The sequence below is a fragment of the Protopterus annectens genome, chromosome 1.part0, assembly GCF_019279795.1.
Source record: "Protopterus annectens isolate FY-2018-M chromosome 1.part0, PAN1.0, whole genome shotgun sequence".
NCBI lineage: Eukaryota > Metazoa > Chordata > Ceratodontiformes > Protopteridae > Protopterus > Protopterus annectens.
In genome coordinates, this window is record NC_056725.1 from 1546783071 (window position 1) to 1546806846 (window position 23776).

General features: G+C 35.6%; 1 protein-coding gene across 3 annotated transcripts in view; it reads right to left on the reverse strand.

Moving 5' to 3' along the window:
- The window catches only part of TMPRSS6 (transmembrane serine protease 6), a 1200807-nt gene that overhangs the window by 712606 nt on the left and 464425 nt on the right, over positions 1–23776 (reverse strand). For all 3 annotated transcript variants that reach the window (XM_044068021.1, XM_044068020.1, XM_044068019.1), the window contains one exon: positions 19426–19604. In XM_044068021.1, the coding sequence (XP_043923956.1) occupies positions 19426–19604 (179 nt within the window). The remainder of the gene's footprint in view (positions 1–19425; positions 19605–23776) is intronic.

The window sequence follows — 23776 nt, forward strand, 5'->3', positions numbered from 1 at the left end:
CTTATTTTTATATACAGACATCAATATTTCTTCCCACTAAAAAGATTATAAATAAACTAAACACACCTCTTCCCAAATGTCTTTAGTATCCTACCAAACCGAGAATATCTTTTGAATGGCATACTAAAATTTGGGAAGATGGAGGGATAGCCTTTCTAGATATTGAACTATATGCAAAATCCAATATTATAAACATAGTAACATTATGAATAAATTCTTCTTACCATTCTGTATGGAAGTCCATACATGAGAAATTAATTCAAAATAATAGATATGATCTAATTCATCAAAACCTATTAAGAATTAATAAATTCTATTGGACTTTAAAATATTACTTTACAAAAGATACAAAAATAATTGTATCCATTCCTCTAGTAGATTATATCATTCGTATTTTTAAATCATACATTGAATTCAATTATATGTTTAAGGACTTATCATTCCTCCTATTATCTATATATAACACTAAAGGCTGTTTAGAAATATTTAATAAAAATATGATTTTAGAACTCCAGGAAAGTAACTTATTATTTTGATATAAATTCCTAAATGGTAATAAACTATATACGACTGAATATCTTCTTTCTAAATACTCCTTATTGAATAATAATTGGATAAACATTCATTGTTGCATAACATATGTAAATTATAAAATTAAAATAATAATGAATTATCAAGAAAAGAGCATCGCTAAAATCCTAGACTTTCTAATCAACATAAATCACACCCCTTTTCAAAATAAATCATATTTATCGGTAATATATAGGATTATAAGAACTGAATCTGTAAATTTGTGTTCATCCTTTTGGAACTATTCTACAAAAATAAATGGATCAGAATTCTCATTAAACAATAAGAAATTGATTTTAAAATCAAGTTATAAAACAACATCCTCTCTTTATTGGGGAACATACAGTTGGAAATTTATTCACAGAAATTTTTTAACCCCTAGTAAAATTGATCTGATATATAAAACAAAAAAGCTAAATGTTGGAGATGTGGATGTGAATCAGAACCAGACTAGTCACATATGCTATTAAATTGTAATTTGATTGTTCCTTTTTGGATTGAATTCAAAAAATGTTCTCAGGCATTATGGATAGATAAATGTTATATATTTGACTCATTTATTTTTTTTAATGCTCCAGTACCAGAGATTGTCCCCAGATCACAGTTGCCTCTCCTTTAGTTGATTTTAACAATAGCTAGAAAAATAATTACAAAAAACTGGAAATGTAGAACTGCTTTATCTTTTAAAGATGTTCTTATTTTAGCTAAAAGTGTATGCAAGAAAGAACTTTCAACTTTAAACATAAGGACATCAAATATGACTCATCAGAAAAAAACATTGGCAAAATTTAGATGATTTATTAGAAAAGTGTTAATGTTTTGTTTTACTATATTACTGCTGTGGACTCCTGTATATAGTTACATTTTTGGTATTTTGTTATATTTGAATTGTATTTTTTCAATTTGCAAAATTTAATAAAATTATTTGGAAAAAAATAGTAGACTGCTGTTCTAGATGATATTGTTAGTTTTCTTACATTATTAGTAAAAGTGCAGTGTCCTGCTACAAGAACTCTTGCTCAGAACCATGGGCTCTAGTGATTACATGATTAACTGTCCATTTTCTCCACCAGATAATTGACTATGATTTTTTGGCTGTTCTCTCACTTTAGTCACAAACCTTCTGCAGGCATTACTTCATTCAGAATTGTCAGCATTAAACTGTAAGTGACGAAAACTTGCTTATAGATTTATAATGTTTTGTAGAACTTTACACCTTCAAAATTGCAATATAGTCTCTGCATTATGATGGAACAGGACAACCTTTGAGATTTGAAAGCATTTGTTAGACCACTGCTTTGTTTACAGAAATGTTTAGTACTGAAAGCATAACTCAAAACAAGTAAGTGATTTTTTACCTTGGGAAAGCTTGACAAAGTGTACATATAACCACTGATTACCTCCTACTCTCACAGGAGGTGTGAACACATACAGAGTACCATGTGTAAATCTCCCAGCCTTTTCTTAAGTAATTTATGTTAAACAATCTGTCCTTCCTTACACCTTCATATATACCTGTTATCCCTGTAATTTATTCTCTAAACAAGCCAAAGTAGCCTCTCTTCCTTCTTTCCATTCGTCCTGTTACACTGTTCCCGGACATTGCATGCTTATCTCCATAACTAAGGTCAGTTACTGCACAAATTTTTGCTTGCATTCATGCTACATGTAATGTGTTTGTAACAGAATGCCTTACCTTGATTTGCTCACTGTATAGCTTTGATATAAATTAATCATGCACTGTACAAGTTTATTGAGTTAATGAGAATGCTTTGACTTGAGGTACAAACTGTCTAACTTGGATGTGGTAGTCACAGAATGTACAAGATTATCGAGTTAATGCCTGTTAGTATAGGAATGCTTTACCTTGATTTATTTGCCTTGATGTAGTAACAGCCATGCACTGTAGAAACTGATTGTGTGCTACTGTTGAATTATTGCACTTACTCTTCCCAACAGATTTATGATCAAATGCTTATAATGATTTCCTTATAAAGCCACAACTAAGGAGAAATTGTAAATGCTTATGTGTACAGAAATGGTTGTAGTAAGCAAAATGTTTATCCTGAATTATGAGTAATTCTGCATAGATGGGTGTTACTTATTCTCTTCTTTCCTTGTTTAAATAAATAATTAATATAAAAAGAATAAGTAATAAATATTAGAAATATTTTACATCTTTTCTGTCTGTTTCAGCTTCCTACAAGGGTCTTTCTTTTAGCTCAAATACATTTGGATATATACTTCCTTCATAAAATTTCCATCCAAAATATCAGTGGAGATATTCACCCAATCCTTGGCCTCACACAACAACAACCCCCCATGCTAACAGCACGGTATTAAATGAACCATTCCTTTTTTTCCTCTCTCATCTTCCAAATCAAGCCTTCTCTATCTAAATATCAATCTTAGAAGCATATGCAATAAATTCAGGAGATGCGTGCTTGTAGTGTCACATATTTCCCAGATGTAATCATAGCTACAGAAATCTGGCTGAAAAAGACATAAATGGCAGTGGAATTACCTCACCTGGTTTCAGTGTAATTAGGCTTGACAGGAAAAATAAGTGGACAGGTGGCATAGCCATCATCTACAAGAATTCCATACATATAACCACATATGCAATAATGCACAGGAGATACCACAGTTTAATAATGCTGAAATCCTTATATCACATTTCAAAATAAGCAATAGGAAAACACTTTGTTTAGTAGCTATATATATCCGAACAAGTAAAAACATTACCACTGTCAAAAATATCCTATATTGATATTCCACCATAAACAACATGAAACAATAACAGAAGGAGACCTAAATATAGACTGATAGATAATTCATAGCAACACCCCATATGATTCCATAAACCTGTATGACTTTACAGAGTTAATTATGTCAGTTACTGGATTACACAAAAGTACTGGGAGTCAATCAACCTTAGACTGGATTCTTACTAATAGACTCAACAAAATTAGGGCAGCTGGTATTCTTCCAGATAGCGTAAATGACCATCAATCTACTACTCTCTCAAAAGTTAAAATACCCAAGATAAATATGTAATTTACAACTAAGTTCAAAACTCCAAAAACTTGGACAAACTTTTAAAAAAATCCTTAAGAGAATATAACTGGAAAGTACTAAAATCTATGCCCTTAGACTCTGTTGTGTCATACTTCAATGAGATATTCCTAAAAATTCTTAATGACCTTGTCCCAGTACATACTAAAAGGGTCAAATCTAATCCTGCACCATGGCTAAGAAAAGAAACTAACAAGCAAATATAATATCCTCCAAAAAAACATCAAAACAACCCAAAACTCTTCTGGACATCCATAAACAAACTTTTACATTCAGGCCAAATTACTAACCCCATCCCTACATCCAACAATAATACTGATTCAATTCCCACACAGTTTAACAACTATTTTAATAAGACTGTGTTGTCCTTCACAAGCATTAATACTTCCACTACCCTTTTAGTACCAGAAGCCTCTACTAAATATCCTCAGCTATTTGACTTGAAACCAGTAACTACCTCCACCATTAAAAAAGTCCTACATAAGCTAAAACCAACCACCGTAGCTGCTGACCCGCTCCCCTCAGACTACTTACAAAATGTCTGCTGATGCAATTTTTTTCCAGTCTCTATATTGATAAATAGATGTATATCCAAAAAATGTTACTTCCATCTGTTAAAAATCCATTATTACATCTTTACACAAATATGGCTCATCTAGAGAGTTTAATAACTACTGGCCCATTGCAATCCTCTCTTTCTGTCAAAAATACCTGAAAAATGTTATTCATGTACAGCTTCTGTATCACCTGAATTCAAATAATCTGCTCCCAGAAATAAAGCATGGTTTCAGACCTCACCACAGCACAGCCACCTCCCGCCTTTACTTCGCCAACACCTTCAACCAGCATAGGAACAATGGTAACCTAGTGTCAGCTGTGTTCCTGGACTTATCCAAAGCTTTGGACACTGTATCACACCAACATTTACTCACTGAACTCTCTTCTATAGGTCTCTCTCAGTCCTGTCTTAAATGGTTCCTTAGTTATCTCTCTGGAAGACAAAAGCAGTCAGATGGCAACAGGACCTCTTTTCTTTTTTTCCAGTTACCATATGTGTCCCTCAGGGCTCTATACTAGGACCCCTTCTTTTTAATATTTTCATAAACAAGCTTCACACTGCCATACACCAAGCAAATATAGTACAATATGCAAATGATTCAACTTTAATACGTACAGCCCCCACAATATCCAGACTTCAAGAAATCACTCAAATTTCTTTCTCTTCAATCAAAACCAGGCTTAACAATTCAAACCTACTCCTTAAACTTAATAAAACAAAACTGATGCTTGTCAGCCCAAAACATTATCTCCATCAAAAACAATCTTTCTTGGTTACATCAGCAAATAATACTAAAATTGAGGTAGTACCATAGACTAAATTACTAGGTACTGTAATAGATGACAATCTTAGATTTGATCAACATATTCTTCAAACAATTAAAAAGATCCACCAGAAACTTAACTCCCTTTGCAGGACAAAACAGTATCTTACAGACCCAACAAGAAAAACCCTAGCCTCATCCTATTTGTTCCCAACCCTCTTATATGTCTCACCTGTCCTTACAAACCTAAGTTCTATGCTGAAATCAGAACTAGCCTCCTGTTACAACAAAACAGCTAAACTTGGGAGAGATTAACAGCTACATAACATACTCCCAGCTAGTTATGCCATACACATATTATTGCCCTACACCCCCAACAAGGGACCTCTGTTCTGGTGATAAATTTCTACGAAGAACTGCTAAAGAAAATTCATTAGGGTCTCACGCTGTGGAACACCATCACTACATGAGTAAAAATTATTAACAAATTTCCAATCTGTAAACTTCAGCTCAGACAATAAGTTATCCAGTTTTGATCATATTCTTGTTCATCACCAGGTTGAGACCTCTGGTAAAAACACAAATATCTTATTACTTATCGCAGTCTTTTTGCACTCCTCTACTTGAATCATTACACCCCTCCTGCAGTTGAATTAATACATCCCTTTTCAGCCACCCTTATACAACACTTCTCATCTCGCTCTTTTTGCTAACTGCCCCCATCCACCACTCTACCCATCTCATGCATCTCCTGTATACCTGAGTTATAAACCTTCTAGATACACCAGTTTGGAACAGGCATCCTAAATAGAACCAATCCTATACCCTGCTCTCCGTCATATACTATTACCACCATCTTCATATGCAACAGTAATATCTTCCATTCCCTCCTACATAATTTTATGAATTACTTCAATATATCTCTTGAACTCTTTACAAACCTATACAATACTAAAATCTCCCTTCCTACATAGTTTTATAAATAACTTCATTATGTATCTTGAACTCCTTGAAAACCTTTCTTTAATGACATGAAAGAACAATAAACTTCTTCCTAATAATGTTTTCTTTATGCAGTATCAGTCCATTTACTTCTGCAAGATGTTACAGCTGGACCCACTGTATAGGCTTATAACTGTTGATGCAAATACTTTATTGTATATACCTATCTTGTAATTATTTTTGTTGTTTCATGATAAATGTAACTGTTGTTTTTTTCTGAGAACTGTCTGAAATGTAAAGGTACTATGGTGGAGCTTTTCTCCACGGGCCTCCACTGAAAATGAGTTCTGCCTAGTTGGACTTTGTTTATCAAAAAAGAGAAATAACTAAATAAATAATTAAGTAAATAAATGAATAAATATGTAAATAAACAAATACTATCCTGTCTGTTAAAAAAGAAGCCCAAATACTCTTCACATCCTCAACTCCACAGCAACAATTTCAACAGGGACCTCAGACTGTGCCATTGTCATGTGTTGCTGCATTATTCACATAAATAGTGGATTGCTGTTCTAGATTTTATTGTCAGTTTTCTGATATTTTTCGTAAGAGTACAGTGTCCTTCTATGAGAATACTCAGGTTCATGATCTTGAACAATAGTGGTTACATGATTAACTGTCCATTTTGTCCATCAGATAATTGACTATACTTTTTCTGTTGTTCTTTCAGCCAGTTTAGTAAGTTTGTTTCTACCTTTTGCAAATATTCCTTCACTCTGTTACCAACTAGAATGTATGGGGGCTGGGAGTAAAAAGCTATACATGCATGGATATCGTGCATGTTGCATGTTGTTACATATGTTTCTGAGACTAATGTTGAAAAGAATAAAGTTAGATACATTAAAAGAGGGGACATTTTTTATGAGAGTTCTGCCTGCCAAGGGGGTGGCTGTGGTGAATGGGTGCTCCATGGGACTGAGGTTTGGGGAGTGTCTCTGCTAAGTTTCACAATTAATGTGGCATGGATAGAGGTATAAAGCTACTTGCATTTGTATTTAAGTTTCATTGTGACTGAATGAGTTATATTTCTAACCTTAATATACTTATAAAGGAAAGTATCTGGGCATGTAGATTTATACAGGTAATGAGATATACTTGCAGAGAAAGGGAGAGTATTGGGACATAGTATATGGGGGCAGTGATACAGATGGGATATGGAATGAGGGTAATATGGTAGTTAGTGTAGTGAGTGTGTAAATGAGTAGTAAATGAGTTAATGTCACTGTGAGATGAGATGATGGGCAGAACGAGTAGAGGTTTAATAAACTGGTGGGAGGCTTAGGTACAGTCTAGTTAATACAGAGGTGGGTAATCAGAGGGTGTACAAGAGAGTTTTGTGGAATGTGGTTAATGGTGGTAGTGGTGAAAGGTGGGTATTATGATTTCAAAGAGGATGATTAGGGTGGTGAGTGATAAAATGAGAGATATTTGGGTAAAAAGAATTAGTGTAAACAGGACATTTTTTGAAAAGTTAGAAGAATAATGAGACTGAGAAAGGTGTGAAAGTGGAACGAGAGAGTGGTAAACAGAGAACAAGTAGGGTGGTGAGAAAGGGAGCAAGTAATTGTGCTTTACGAAATGACTGGAAAGAGGCTAAGCACATTCAGGTGTTGTAACTGATAGAATGTTGAGGGTGAAATGTGGTGTGAATGGTTACAGGGCTGATGACCAGTAGGTTATTGTGAGAAGGAGATTTGTGCAAACAGGGTGAAAGGCAAGTACACCTTTGGGGAGGGAGTGCAAAGAGGTGGATGGAGGGAGGTAACTACATTAGTGATGATATGTGGGTGGCTGCGGAACTGATGTGATAGGAGGGTGAAGCAGGTACACCTGCCAAGACAGTGGGAGGTAATCAGTGCTTGTATTCACACTTTATAGAGCTTTCCCAAGGTAACAAATCACTTACTTGTTATCAGTTAGTCTTTCAGTGCTAAAATTCTCAGTAAAAGGAGCAGTGGCCTAATAAATACTTTAAAAGCTCAATGACTGGCCTGTTCCACCAGAATACAGATACTGAAAAACATAATGACTCTAACTGTGAGTTTTCTTCAGTCAGTTTTGGTGTACTGGTGCAAAACCCTGCCTAAAACAAGAAATTACTGACAACAAAATCAGTTACTCACAGTTCAGCATACTCAGAATGGCCAAAAAATTAAAAGCGCAAGAGGCATAGTCGTTATTTATAAGAATTCATTAGAAATAACCTCAAGCCAGCTAAATATCCCAAAATTCAATAATGCAGAACCTCTGCTTTCTCGCCTCAAAATCAACCAAAGAAAATTCATATGTATCTTAGTAGCATATGCACGAGGCAATAACATTACCACAGCAGAAAATATCCCATGCTGGATATCAAAAAACATTCCCATGAAACCTTCATATTGGGAGACCTAAACACTGACTGGAAGTCTCTAAAAAAGCAGCAACCCTAAAGACTCTGTAAGCTTATATGGCTTCACACGGTTAGTAAAGTCCCCCCCACCAATATTAACAAAACCATTAACAGACAGCCCATACTGGACTGCATTCTTGCAATCTCCACAACATAACATCTTCTGGATGTTTACCTGATAGCAATCACTGATCACCTCCCAACATATGTAATAAAACAGCAACAACATGGTTCACCCAAACACGTTAGCTATAACCTATCTCATAATTTATTTTTTATTTTTTATTTTACATTTGTTTACCGGGCTGGTACAGCTGGATATATGTCCATTTTCAGTAGAGGCCCGGGGAGAAAAGCTCCAAATACGGACATTAATATCAGAATTTACAAATTTAGTTCACTGAGAAAAAATATAATAATATTAGCCTTCCAAATACTCCTTAGAACACGTTTAAGCCAGTGAACAATTGAAAAATGTTACCAGTATTGACAAAGAACGGGTCTACTACTAATGCCCGACACGACGATTCCCCGACGGAAAACTCACCGACGCCAGATGACCGACAACACACAAACCCGACAACGCAAAACACTGAACACCATTACACCGACACACGGAACGTAAACAACACGCGACACTACATAGCATACACACTAGCCTTGACCCAAACCCTAACCCTAAGGTCCGACACTATCGCACACTTCACCTACCTGCACCCTAACCCTAACTCACTTAACCCACCCCTAGCCCAAGCTCCGACACTAACGCACACATCACCTACCTGCACCCTAACCCTAACTCACTTAACCCACCCCTAGCCCAAGCTCCGACACTAACGCACACTTCACCTACCTGCACCCTAACCCTAACTCACTTAACCCACCCCTAGCCCAAGCTCCGACACTAACGCACACTTCACCTACCTGCACCCTAACCCTAACTCACTTAACCCACCCCTAGCCCAAGCTCCGACACTAACGCACACATCACCTACCTGCACCCTAACCCTAACTCACTTAACCCGTCCCTAAACTACAGTCCCTCACTAGCACACACTTACCTTACCCGAACCATACCTCCGACACGAACACACACTCACCTTTCCCACAGCCTAACCCGACATCCCACAATCTCGAGCACTTACCTGACCGCTCCTAACTCCGTCACCATCGCACACTTACCGCGTCGCGATCGCACATTCCCTTGTCGGTCTTTCCGCTGTCGGCAAATCACCCTGTCGGTACACTTACCTGTCGGTCATCTGGGTCGGTGAGTTTTCCATCGGGGAATCGTCGTTTCGGGCATTAGTAGTAGACCCCAAAGAACCATGTATTTCAACTCTAGTCCTCTGTAACAGGATTTTCTAAGTCCCATGCCCCTAGATTAAGTAATTACTCATTTTAACTACACCTTCCTGAAGATTCTAAATGAATTACTACTATTTAGGAGAAAAACTGTAAAATATAATACATCAACACTAACAAAAGAGAAAAAAACACCTCATGCTGCAAAAAAAGACAAAGCCTAAAAGGAATAGTACAAAACATAAAACAAAGTATACCTACCAAAAATTTACACATCCCAGAAATCTCTCTAAGTTCCATGTTTACATACTACAACAAACTCCAGTATCAGTACCAGAAAATTCTGAAGCTATTCTGGTCATCCCTAAAGAAACTATTTCTGCTTGGCCATATCACCAAACCCTGTCCTATTACTTCTAACAATAGTGATCCTATCTCCACTCAATACAACACTCATGTTATCCAGACAGTTCTTTTTCTGATTGATGACTGGACCCTCTTCCTCCCCAACTTCTCCATTTTTTGAAAACCACATACAGTCATTTATCTTTCACCCTGTCTCAACATCAGCTATTAGAAAATTACTAATAAATTAAAACCAACAATCCTAGCTGCTGACAACCTTCCCACTGAATATCTAAAAACTGCTGCATAAGCAACAGATTTCCATGTCTCTATTCTGATCAGTCATTCAAAAACAGAAACCAGTGCCTCCTCCATATGGAAACAAAAATCCTTCATAATACTTCATAATACTGGAGATACTTCAGCTGAAGTAATGAATTATATACCCATTGCAATCTTATCACCTCTCTAAAACATTCTTGAGAAAAGTATCTGTACACATCTGCTGCTACACAGAACTAATCATAACCTCCTCTTTAAGATCGTCACTGGTTTAGGCCCAACCATAGCAATACTTCTCCTTTTGACATTACCAATGTAGGCAGCCAAAACAGGAACAATGGCAACCTAGTTTCCTCTAGTTTCCTTGATCTGTTCAGAGTATTTGATACTGTATCCCACCAAAAGCTTCTTTCTGACCTTGTTACCATAGTTCTCACTTCTTCCTCCATCTCCTGGTTCCGCAGCTACCTATCCAGTCACCGGCAGGCAGTTAAATGGCAGTAAAATCTCTCACCATTTGTACCAGTGTCTCTCTCTTGATGTTACTGAAGGGCCAATACTTGGTACATTTTCTGAAATAAACTTCATAGTGCTACTAAACTTGCCACGTCTGTACAATATAGTGATGACTCAGCCAATGTTTACACTGCCTCATTCATAGCAAAATTACAGATCACCCAATGCTCCTTCACTACCATGGAATCCTGGTTTAAAAATTCTAATTTACTTCTTAATCCACCCCCCCCCCCCCACAAAAATAACTTAGGTTATTCACTTCAAAAACTATTTAATCCAAAACACACATTTCATATTACCTCCCAAAATCACTCAAAAAAGAAACAACAAAACTGGACCTCATAGAATCATAATCAATGGCAACCTCAAGTTTGATCATTGTGTACTTCATTCCATTAACAAAAAGTTTGCCCCCTCTGTGGGGTTAATCAGTATCTAAATGATACTGTAGGATTACTTTAGCATCAACCTGCCTCCTTCCTTTACTATTATATGCTTCCTCCATTCCAACAGATATCAACACTACCTACAAAACTAAAATGGTCTCTTGCTACTGCAAAGTTGCAAATTTGCAACCAACTTCACTTAGAAAAACATATTACTGTTTTGTACGAAAACAATTAGACTAGCTTGAGCTCCCACACCAGCTAACCTACACAAACCTAATTACTTTCCACAACCTCCTACATTGTCCCAATAAATGCCCAGCATTACAGAACACTCTACTGTATTATTCTCCCACTAGAGACCTTTGCTGTATCAACAAAATCCTGTTATGAATCTGCACATCATTCAACACTGCTGGAGACTCTCTGTTCTGCCAATGTGTCAGAATTCTGCAATAAATCCATGCACACTTAAAAATGACAGATACGGTTAACCGAATCAAAATCTTGCTTAAATAGCACCCAAATCAAACCTGGCTCTTCTTTCTCTGCTCACCTGGTTGTCTTCCCCCCACAACGCTCTTAACCAAGAAACAAGCATTTCTCTGCTTTCTATGCTCCTTACTCTTATATCAGAAAACTTCACTAATGCTCAAACTGTCACTTTCTCACCATCTTCTCCACTTTCTAATCAGTAATTATTTGCTGTCTGTCTTTCATGTCATTTCAACCTCCTCATTTTTCTTTCGTATGTAACGCTAATTCAAATCACTACTACCTCTAGCTGTTTCTCTTTTTATTTCATTATCTAGTAATGTTTATCCTGTGTGTATAAATTTCTTTTCAGTTTTCAGTACATGTTCTCTCTCTATTTTTATGCAAATATGTACACAGTCTATGTAAAATGTACTGCACATGTAAAAATCTGTCTACTTTTATGTAATATAAGTGATTTTTACCAAGGAGCTTTTATCCCAAGGCCTTCGCTGAAAATGGGATTCTGCCCATTTGGACTTTCCTTGTCTACAAAGACAAAACAATAATATATAAATACATTTTTAAATTTCTGGGGACATTTTGTATCACTCCATTCTACATGTGTGAGGTAAATCTACTCCAGTTTTCAGTTAAAAGCCATTCTATGATAATGTTACAATTGTGTTGGCTGAAAACTGGACCTTATTTCCACCTGCTGCACTCAGTAGCTCTACAAATCTGCTTGAGTAAGTAGGCCATTTAAAGGGTGGATTAAGTGTTCTGTACATGCTATCAAGTATGTGAACTGGTAATGCTAAAGCAGGGCCCATTATCTGCATAAAGATGTCCTGCATAGATTACCTTATGTGTATTCTTCACCTAGGCCTATTGTTATTGTTATGATTATTATTGTTATGATTATTATCAATAAGCTGTCTGCTTTAAGTAAGACCAGTGTTCACCTTAGACAGTATGACGTTGTAATGATCTGGTGGAAGTTTATGCTCATACTCCTTTATTTGATTTTCCATGTCTGATATAGCTTTTTTTAACTTCCTCTATACTATTTTGAAGTTCACATATTGTAGGGTAAAGAAAGCCTGTTTCCCTTTTCGGGTCAGAGGCAATCCGGTGTGATCATTCTTTTGGTAAAAGATGGAGCTTTTTGGTGCTGCAGAGCTGCTTTGTGGCATGCTGGAAGGTTACATCTCCAAATAAGAAGCACTGTCATCATTAAGAAATAAATAATTTTTTTCCCTTCATTGTACACTGATCAGGAAGCCGTTTTGAAAATAGGAGCATTTTAAGATAATTTATCATCTGAAGTAAAAAGGGGAGCTCTAAGAGATTATCTCCCTTTACTTTTTCACATCTCAGTAATTGCAGTCACCATTTTTTACCATTAAATAGTTAATCAGAAAGTAACATTTTTGATTTTTGTCACGGGTTTTAGTTTTAGAAAGGAATGAATAATGTTACTTGAGAATCATTGTTATATATTTAACACCTAAGAACAGTTCACCACTGTAGCTATTACTTTTCCCAAAATGGCAGCAGTGCACTGATCAATCAATAACATTGCTTAAAGTTCTCATATACTAGAGTTAAGCACCAGCCCAGCTAATGATCAGTTAATTACTTGGTATTTATTTCTTTCTACTTCCTGTATGTTGGAGGCTTTGCTTTGATTTTTCTGTGGTCACAAACAGCATGGTCACCCTGTAGTTAGGATATGAAATCACATAATTCACAGCTTTTTTGTTTGTTATATATCTCCAGTACTTCTCTTTATAAGAAATCCATTATTTTAAGAAAATGCATGTACATAAAATTTCAGTCAAAATAAAAAGTAATGTATTTCTGCTTTTTCTGGTTAGGGGTCGCCACAGCAGATCACTGGTCCACTTATGATTGGCAGTGGATTTTTATGGGGTTGAGTTGCCAGTCCGGCACCCAACCTTCAAGGAAGGCACATCCACTCACACACACCTATTTGCATGTCTTTAAAGTTCACTTGACTATGGGGAGGAAATGCAGACTCTGCACAGAAGACGCTCGAGTCGAGAATTGAACCAGAGAGTCTCTTGCTATGAGGCTTGAATGCTAACCACTGGACCACTGCAGCCTACGTCTAAAAGTTCAGTCAAAATAGTCATCCTAATTCACTTTAACTGGTGGTTGTTTCTCAGACTGGACACCAGTGATTAGGCACACTACTAATTACTCCCCAATGTTTGTGCCCAATTTAATTCTGCTTTGAAATTGCTTAACTCTTTTTAAAATTAAAGTATATCCAAAGTGTTCTTGGTTCTGGTACAGAGCAACTTTAATGATTTTTACAACATATGTTGTATCCATTTAGGTCAGATTACTCAGAAACCCACTGTATAGAGTAGAACAGTATAGAACCCGGGCAATTAAACTTCTGATATCTTGCAAATCCCCAGATGATCTGAATATTATCCCTTTTGTTAGAGTATCTGGATGTAAACACATGAAATACCTTACTGTGAGTGCACAAACTGCTGCAGTTTAAATTATGAGTGTACCAAAATTACTATAGAAAAAAGGCTTATACTAGGGTTAGCCTTCTTGAAGCAGCTGTGCCAGCAATATATAATTAAATCTGAATGGGAAACAATTTTACAAAGTGAAATCTGAGGCTGTGGTCACTGCTATGGTTGATTAAAACATTCTAAAATATATATGACAAATGTAGAGCACCAAGCTCTACGTAGTATATACTGAAATGCCTGAGAAGTGGAATTGTGAAGTGGAAAACTGTAATAGAAAAATAATAGTGAGGTGAACCCAGTAGGGGTAAGAGAAGGCATGTGCAACGCTGTAAGGGCTCACAGGAAAACGCTACAAATAATGATAGCAATTTTCCTGGAAGAATGTTTTAAGTTATTGATGGCAAACATACCAGGCAATAAGAATATTTTAACATGTAATAAGGTAGCAGCATGGGTTTACAATTATGAATTTCTTATTGATGCACATTTAATACATTTCAGCTATCTAACTTCTACCTCATCAGACAAATTGCCAATCTGATGTATGAGATCACTGAAGTATGTGAGTTAAGGAAGTGTTCACTTATCCCCAAAATGTAACCAGTTCACAATTAGTGTATAAAGAGATATTGCATATGTCGTGTGTAGGGTGTTTTGCTCCTTACAAAAAATACTTTTATTAGCGCTTTTTTGAGTATTGTAATACTCAATTAATTTTACTTGGTGAGTCAGGAGTCAACAAAATTGTGTTGATTTAAAACCATGGACCCTAAATAATTGAGTGAAACTGGATCCAATGATTACAGAGAATGAATGCTGAATAAAATCTGTATTTGCAACTATGAATATATTTTTTAAAGTGTCTGTTATGTCATGATGTGAATGGTGTATTTTCAAATACACTAAGATGGTAAGATGAGCTTTATTATGTAAGGTAATGGCATAGCCCCCTCATTATCAGAATGTTATAACTAACTGCTGAGTAAAATTATCCCTATTCTCAGCAAACTCTTTTGATTACTGGTATAGCAAAGTGTTGTTAAAAGAAAAGGTGAATGGTTTGAGAAGAAATGGAAGCAGATAAAACAGGGGTTTGTTTTTACCAAACTAGACTTTACTATATTTAAGGGATGGTACAAGTCTTAGTGGTCAAAAAAGCAATGGAACCAAACTAACTTTTCATATTTGGCAAATCAGAAGCAGATTACTTCATGATTTGATTACGTCCTATAATAGCTAGTAAGGTAAATTACACTAAAATGATTAGTAGAGCAAGTTTTCTGGTAAAAATATTCCTTGGATCCTCAATTACAATATGCTCACTATGTTATGAAGATATGGGAATAATTAAAGAAGATAACATTTATTTATTCACATCATAGGTTCATAGGTTCATAGGTAGGTAATAGGCTATCGGCCCAAGGGCCTACGTAAGCCTAGCCAACAAGGTTCCCAGGCTTACGCCACCCAAGAAAGTTATCAGATTGTATTTAAATGGTAGAAACAAATTAAGGACAGTTTGAAGCAATTCTTAGCAATAATTTAAGTAATGTCATGAAAATGTTAAAAGATAACTTATAATTGAAATTTAAATCTCTTCATGAATGTGCATAGCAAACATACAATTTTACAGTAATTCTAGCTTTAAATAGACACTGCATGTTACATGCAAACATTCTCTATGTACATATGTGATATGTATTGATACGTATTTTATATATATATATATATATATATATATATATATATATATATATATATATATATATATATATATATAAAACACATTTTATATATCGCTATATAATATACATTTTATATATGCACGCACACACACACACACACACACACACACACACACACACACACACACACACACACACACACACACACACACATATATAGCTATTTTATATATATATATATATATATATATATATATATATATATATATATATGAATATATAAAATACCCCCCCCCGACAGAGACACACACACACACACACACACACACACACACACACACACACACACACACACAGACAAAAACACACACACACATATACACACACACACACACACACACACACACACACACACACACATATATATATAGCTATTTTATATATATATATATATATATATATATATATATATATATATATATATATGTATGTATATATATATATATATATATATATATATATATATATATATATGTATGTATATATAAAATACTCCCCCAGACAGAGACACACACACGCACACACACACACACACACACACACACACACACACACACACACACACACACACACACACACACACACACACACACACACATCTGGTAATATAATGTTTAATTTTTGGATTTTTGGAAAATAATAAGAAAACAATTACTGTGAAAGCAAGTTCATGTATTGTTAAACTCCAATTGTTCTTCTGTGCTGTTTGACTGCTAAATATACAATATAACTTTTTGTTTCAATGCTACTTTTGTGCAATGTCTTGCAGTGTATTTTGTTTGTAAAACAAAAAAAATGTTATTTGGATAAAAAGGATAATTTTCTGATTGGAACTGTGATTTCGATCTACAGTATGTGTCATACTCACGTTGAAGTGAAATGTTTATCTTTTTTTGTAGAGAACTCCAATTGAATAAGATAAGTATGCCAGAAAGTGTCAGTTTTTGATCTATATTTTATATTTTAAATCATTAAACTCTTGTATAATAAATCCTGTGCCATTGGGCACTAGCCAGTCTCCATATCCCATTAACAAATAAAACCAAAATGCAATGAAAAAAATGTTCCCAGCCTAGTCTCATATCAGCTACTGTGACATGATTGTTGGTAGTACACAAATCAATTTGTAAATTATAAAGATCCAATGAAGACAGAAAATTAATTAGTATGCTGTTAGGCCTGCAGTTCTTCAGTCTCACAGCCTGACACTCAGATCTTTGACTTCTATGCATGTAGAATCTAAATGATTACAGAATGTACACAGCACAAATGCAATGAAATGATGATGACATGCCACTGAGAGAAGTAACAAACCAGTGATTTGTCAGATTGATGTGTTAATCATATAGCATAGATTGGAGTTTGGGCAGCCCTGGGCTAATGCAGTAGGTAAGTGTACTGTAAATGTGGAAGAGGTACGCTCATTTATAACAGAAAATGTTTTACTGAGAAGGGTTTGCTGTATGAATGTGGAGGTGGTGAAAGGGTCTAAAAATGGTTCTTAGCCTATTTCATCTGGCCGTAGACATAAACTGAAGTTTGTTGCAGCCTGTATGGATCAATGGACTATTTGAAAATCATACCTTTTATTGAACTAACTAACAATTAGCTTTCATTTATACCTATATAAAGCAACATTACTTATTGGGGAAATGCAAAGACACAAGTCAGCAAACAGCTTAATACATGTTATACTGTCTCTCATCACCTTATCACCCAGAGCCTTGGCAATAAACATTATTATCTACAGAATGGAATAAGCTCTCCCCACCATCTCATTAAACTTAGTTCAGATATTATCAATATTTGTAGATTCTTCAGTTTAGTCTCAGAACTGAGCATTTCCGCACTACCCTATTAAGAAACAAGTGGTTTCTGGTACTTGTTTTTCTCTTTTCCTTTCAGCCACCACCTACAGATAACTACACAACAATTATTGCCCTACACTTAGAAATTGGCTTATCATAAAAATGTCCCTGTATAACTGCTCCTCTAAATGAGACAACTCAATCAACCTTTAAATGTTTTAGTCCTATATAGTCATTGGAGAAAAAATATTTTATCAAAATTGTACCAGCTAACTGGAACATTTTCCCCCCAGAGATAAGTAATAAAACCTTAAATCATGAGAGAGAAAGAGAGAGACAGAGAGAAAGAAAAGATGATAATCAGTCTTAAGAACACGATTACTGCAGTTGCTTTAATGGGAAAAGTTAATACAGCTGCTATGTCCTTTCTAGTACATAATTAAGATTAACTTCACCTTCAGCCAAACTGGACTTGGACACCTGAACAAATCATATATAAATTTGTCAATAGTTTTTTGTTCTCACAAAATTTAACTTTTATTAGTTTTCTTCTTATCCTAAGATTTGGGTCTACTTTAATTAAATGAAAGCGCAATCCATCGAATACGAAAATGTCGACACATAAACAGCAAAATGCAACAATGTCGAACACGTAAAACCGCAAAATTTAAACAGTGAAACCGAAATAGTCGGCCAACCCCACCACCCGTAACATACTACCTACGCAAATACAACAACAAAAAACACATACATACACTAACCAAAACCCTACTACTAACCCTAAATTAAAGCACCAAAACCCCACTTATAACCCTACACTAAACCCCACATACACAACTATCTATGCACTACCCTTAATCCCTCCCTAGCCCTAAGGTCCGTAACTACTGCACACTTACCCTACAGAACTATACCCACACAAAGTAAATATTCCACACACACATACACTTAACAAAACCCTACACTAAACCTTACATGCATTACCTATCTATGCACTTACCTTACCCCGCACCCTAACCCTAAGGTCTGTAACTATCACACACTTACCTTATGGAGCTATACTGCAGATGGGCCAACTATGACAATTCGACATTTCCGATTTCGCTATTTAGTGCGTTTGACGTTTCCACGTTTCACTGTTTACGTGTCGACGGATTCATATTCGACGGATTGCACTTTCATTTAATTAAAGTAGACCCCTAAGATTTCTATATAAATATACTCTTCCTTTCTCATAAATTATAAACATTATTCCCTTCATAATTGCTGTCAGTAGTCTTTCCTTCCTATATTGTATTATGAATGGTACATGTATATATTGGTTTGTAGAGACTAGTTTTTATTACACTGCATAACAGTTTATTGACCTCTCTGTCAGCAATGCACTTTTTGAGTTTATGTATATCTGCGTAACACTGTACTTACCCAATGTTTTCATCTCCGTGGAACACTGTGTACTGTTTGGCTTGTTTACTTCAAACATTTCTAATCTTTGGCTGTTGTACCCAAATCACTCCTGAAGAAGGTCCTTGGACCAGTACAACTGTCCCATTAATAACAATGAATAAACAAATGAATGAAGGCATGAGTAAATAAAATGATAAAATAACAGTTCAAACACATTTGTTTACATGTATATGAGTAGATAGGTAAATAGCCCTAAGCTTGATGATTTGATACTGACCATTAAACACAACTGACTGGGGATCAACATCATAACGTCCAACGTGTGCAACTTTCTGCGTTCCATTTTTACTTAATACCCCTTGGAGAAACATGGTGATGATTTGAGCATTCACTTTCTTCTGTTGTGATATTGGAACTTGTAGTGACAGTGAGAAAAAGGGTACCAAGCTGCCCTTCCTATAGAACAGGAAAAAAAATTAGTGTTTTTTTTTTTTACGTGCAGCATGACTTCTCAGCTTACCCTTTTGTATCCTCTATTCTTATTCTTAAAATTAGAACTATTTCAGATGTTCAGATTAGTAACTTGTACATGCATACAGACATACATATGTACAAACATACATAGAGCACTGAGGACCACATGGTTAGTGCTTCCAGTGAATCGGGGCAGACGATAAAGTAAAAGTAACTTACGTGATTCTTACATTGTAGAGTATCTGAGTTCTAAGAAAGATGGAGCTATCATAATTGTAGTAATAAAGAAGAGAGATGTGCCCCTTTTACAAAACCTTTACTAATAAAAGAGCTACATTTTAGAAAATAGTTATATTACCTATCTGGTTATGTACTGGGAGTTGGAGGGGAGAACTTGACAACTATGGGAAAGAAAAAGATGCAGGTTATTCAACAGGCCACTTTGAAACTGCAGGGATTTTCTTCTCAAGTGCTGTGGGGGTGAGGATTCAACCTTTACGAAGGTTATCTAAAGTTAAATGGTTTCAGGAGTGTAAGCAGATGCTGATCCCCATACAGACTATGTTGTTAATTTGTCAACCCACTATTGGCTAGAAAGTGACAGCATTGTAAGAGGCCACAACAGTACATCTGGAATTCAAATGGGACTATATGCTTAACAGACATCAGGAGGGTCAGTCAAATAAATATTGTGGCAGGGAGTGGCATGATATCAAATGCCAAGTGTTAGGTTGTATGCAGTCCAAAACTGTTTCTGTAACTAATCTTATGGAAAAAAAAACAGCAAAAATATGAAATATAAAACAGAAAGTTCTTCCTTAGACAAATTAAGGGACATACACTAAAAGGATTATAGGGGAAGAGGGACTCTCAGTCAGTGTGACTCAAAAATAATTTTGGATGGCTAATACAGCAGACTTTTGGACAGAATATGAAAGTTTGGAAAGAAAACAATATTGTTAATGTTGACAGAAAGTGAGAAACTGTGATACATGTGTAAGATGCTAACAACTGAATTATTAAAAGAGGACATTATATGGAAAACAAGAAGAAGAAAGGGGGTAGAGAATTACAAAAGCAAGATTGATGATTAAAACTGCATATCAAAGGAGAGGTTTGAAAAAGGAATTCCATGTATCACATTAATGGAAGGGCAGGATATATTAGGACCAAGAAATGGAGTGGGGAGGAAGGGATATGACATGCTGAAAAATGGCCTTTCTTACCTTTTTAAAATGCATTTACGTTTTTTAAAAAGTAGTTAAAGAAGGGAAAGTATTACCAGGAGAAGGATGGACTGGGGAAAATTTCAGATATAGTGTTTGCAAAGAAAAAGAAAATAATATTTTTAAATATAGATATATGAAGACAAAACATATGGTGGTGTTTGCATGAGACATGCAAAGTAGTAACAGAGCAGTAGTGAGATTTAGAAAAATCAAAAAACATTTCAGAGTTAGCTATTGTAAACTTGCCTGGACCCTGTTAAATCACTAACAATTATTCAAAAGGAAGCGTCCAAAGGATGCACTTGTGAGTAATTCATTTAGGAATTCATTTAGCTCTGCTATTCTGCAAGGCAGCTTAATGCAGCTTCTGTGGGACAGAGATTCATTTCCCACCAGTCTGACACTCCAGTGACAACAGTTTGATGGTCTGCCAGTAGTTAAACTCTGTATGAGCCTTGTTCTGGGATTTTCATTTAAAACAAATACATCCACAGTGGTTCAGCGGTAGCGTTGTTGCCTCACAGCAAGAGGATCTCCTGTTTGATTCTCAGCTGGAGTGCAGGGAGTGCCTTCTGTGTGGAGTCTGCATGTCCTCCCCATGGTCGGGTGGGCATTCAAAAGACATGCGTAAATGGGCGTGCCTTTGTTGAGAGTTGAACGTCCAGCTGGCACCTTGGTGTTCGTCAAAAATCTACTGCCAATCATTAGCGGACTGGAGTTCAGCTGTGGCGACCCCTAACCAGGAAAAGACAACAACAACAACTGAACTATAACTTTTGTACAAAACTATGCTGCTGCAGTGATAGTGCCATGGTAGCGTATATGCATATTTTTGCACGTGAAATCTTCCTCTGCACTGGATGTCTCATCATACAGTTCTCAGCCAGAGAAGAGTCACAACACTGGCTCAGCTTTGCTTTCAGGTTTTGTTAATGACTCCAGTTAGACATATAGGATGCTAAGTGCAGACACGTTGTGAAATGATGAACATGTCAAAGATGATCTCCTATATCTGAATTTAAAAAACTACACACAAAAGAAAATGTAGAAGTATTTGTGTAGATAGCAAATGTGTACTTAGGTGTTGGGGGTTGGCATAATGGTTAAGATGTCACAGCCACAGGTACTGGATTTGATTCTCATTTTGGACAGAAACTGGTTTGGTTTGGATTAAAATGGCTCACAGGAACAGTTAACCTAGTTCTTATCCTGTATCCTAGCACCCCTTCCTTAAATGTACTGACTCCAGTTATATAGTCATGAAGAAATGGCAAACACCAGAAGAACATAAAAGTGTTGTTGCACCCACAGCTTTCATTCACAATTGCACAAAAACATGACAATATCCCCTGTGTTTGACCTCCACAAACTGTATAGCAGTCCTAGAAGACATAGTCCCAGAATACCACAAAAACAGACCACTGAATGTGGAAACATTACTAAACATATTTAAAAAAAGCAGTATTCACTGAAATCTGATGCATGTGTTTTGGTTCCAATTAAACTAAATTTAAACAAATAGAAATCAACAAAATAACTTTCTGTCATGCAAACAACTTATATGGCACACAAGCTACTGGACTTTAGTTTCAATATTTATTTGAATTGTTTCTCATCATTACACAGTACACTTAGCCTCAACTATTCATTGTAGCAACGTGGGAGATTTTATTAATGTCACCCACAAAAATCAGCCTGCAATTAAGAAAATTAGGTATCTTTTATAGATAGTTACAAGTATGGAAAGCTCCTGACTAGGGCCTTAACGTCCATGTTATTGACTCATTGATCTGAAATTTGTAACCACTGCATTCATTTACTGATGGGTTTTGGCTTTTACATTCAGGAAACGTTTAAGTTTATCTGATTTGTAATATTGCTTAAGAAGGCTATTTAAATTTTAATGTAGTATGAGAGAGAGTAGACTTACAGTCTAACAATTGAAGACAACATCAAAATTTACATTAGCAGCTGATATTCTGGGTTGATCCATATTTTTTTTTGCTTATAGAGATAGGAACTGATGCCCCTGTGTTACATCTGTGTTGTTGCATCATAAGTCATTTAATACCTGTTTTTGAGCATAAATAAATAATTATAATGATCGATGTTGTCAAAGATATGCTTTAATCACTGTTGCCTAAATATCAAACATATACACACATACGGGAGTCATCCAGTTAGATGTACAACTAGAAAAGAAAATATGTATGCAGTTTCAGCCAAATAATCGCCCAAATAAGTAAAATGTTCTCCTATAAAAATTGTAAAGGGTTGTGTCAATTTGGTTAATTGTCCTATAACACAAAGTCGTCAAATTATTTCTCACACAGATGACCAGAATTAGAAGGTGAATTCATTTTTGCCCATTCGGATGAACTTTTAATAAAGCAGGGAAAGAAAAACATTTGCTGGTTTGTGGAAAATGGTCCTAGGACAAATACTAAACATTTTGTTCAACTAAAGGATAGTACACTGAAATAAGAAATAAAAATTGTTGAACGTACACTTCAGAAAATATATAAACTATGTTTTGCTTCAAGTATTACTATTTTTTTTAATATGCAACAACTTTGGTGGGAAAAAAACCTACCTAGCCCCATTGTTGGCACTGTGCCCAATGGCAAGGTCACTGAACATTGCTTCAGTGGAGTTTTCCCATGGCAGTGACATCTTGGATGCATGTGCAAATTATTTAACCCTAGAATTCAAAGAATTCCCATCTGCCTGTCTAATTGCCCAATGTGAGTTGTTCAATTAACCCAGTAAAAGGAAATTCTGATTTAGTGACATGATAAAACCATAGTGGGAAACATCTAGCAATTTTGGTATTGAATCTATCAATCTTTGGATGTTAGTATTCAAAAGGATTTTGATGCTAGGAACTTTATACTCAAGATCTACCTACACTACTTGAGTGATCAT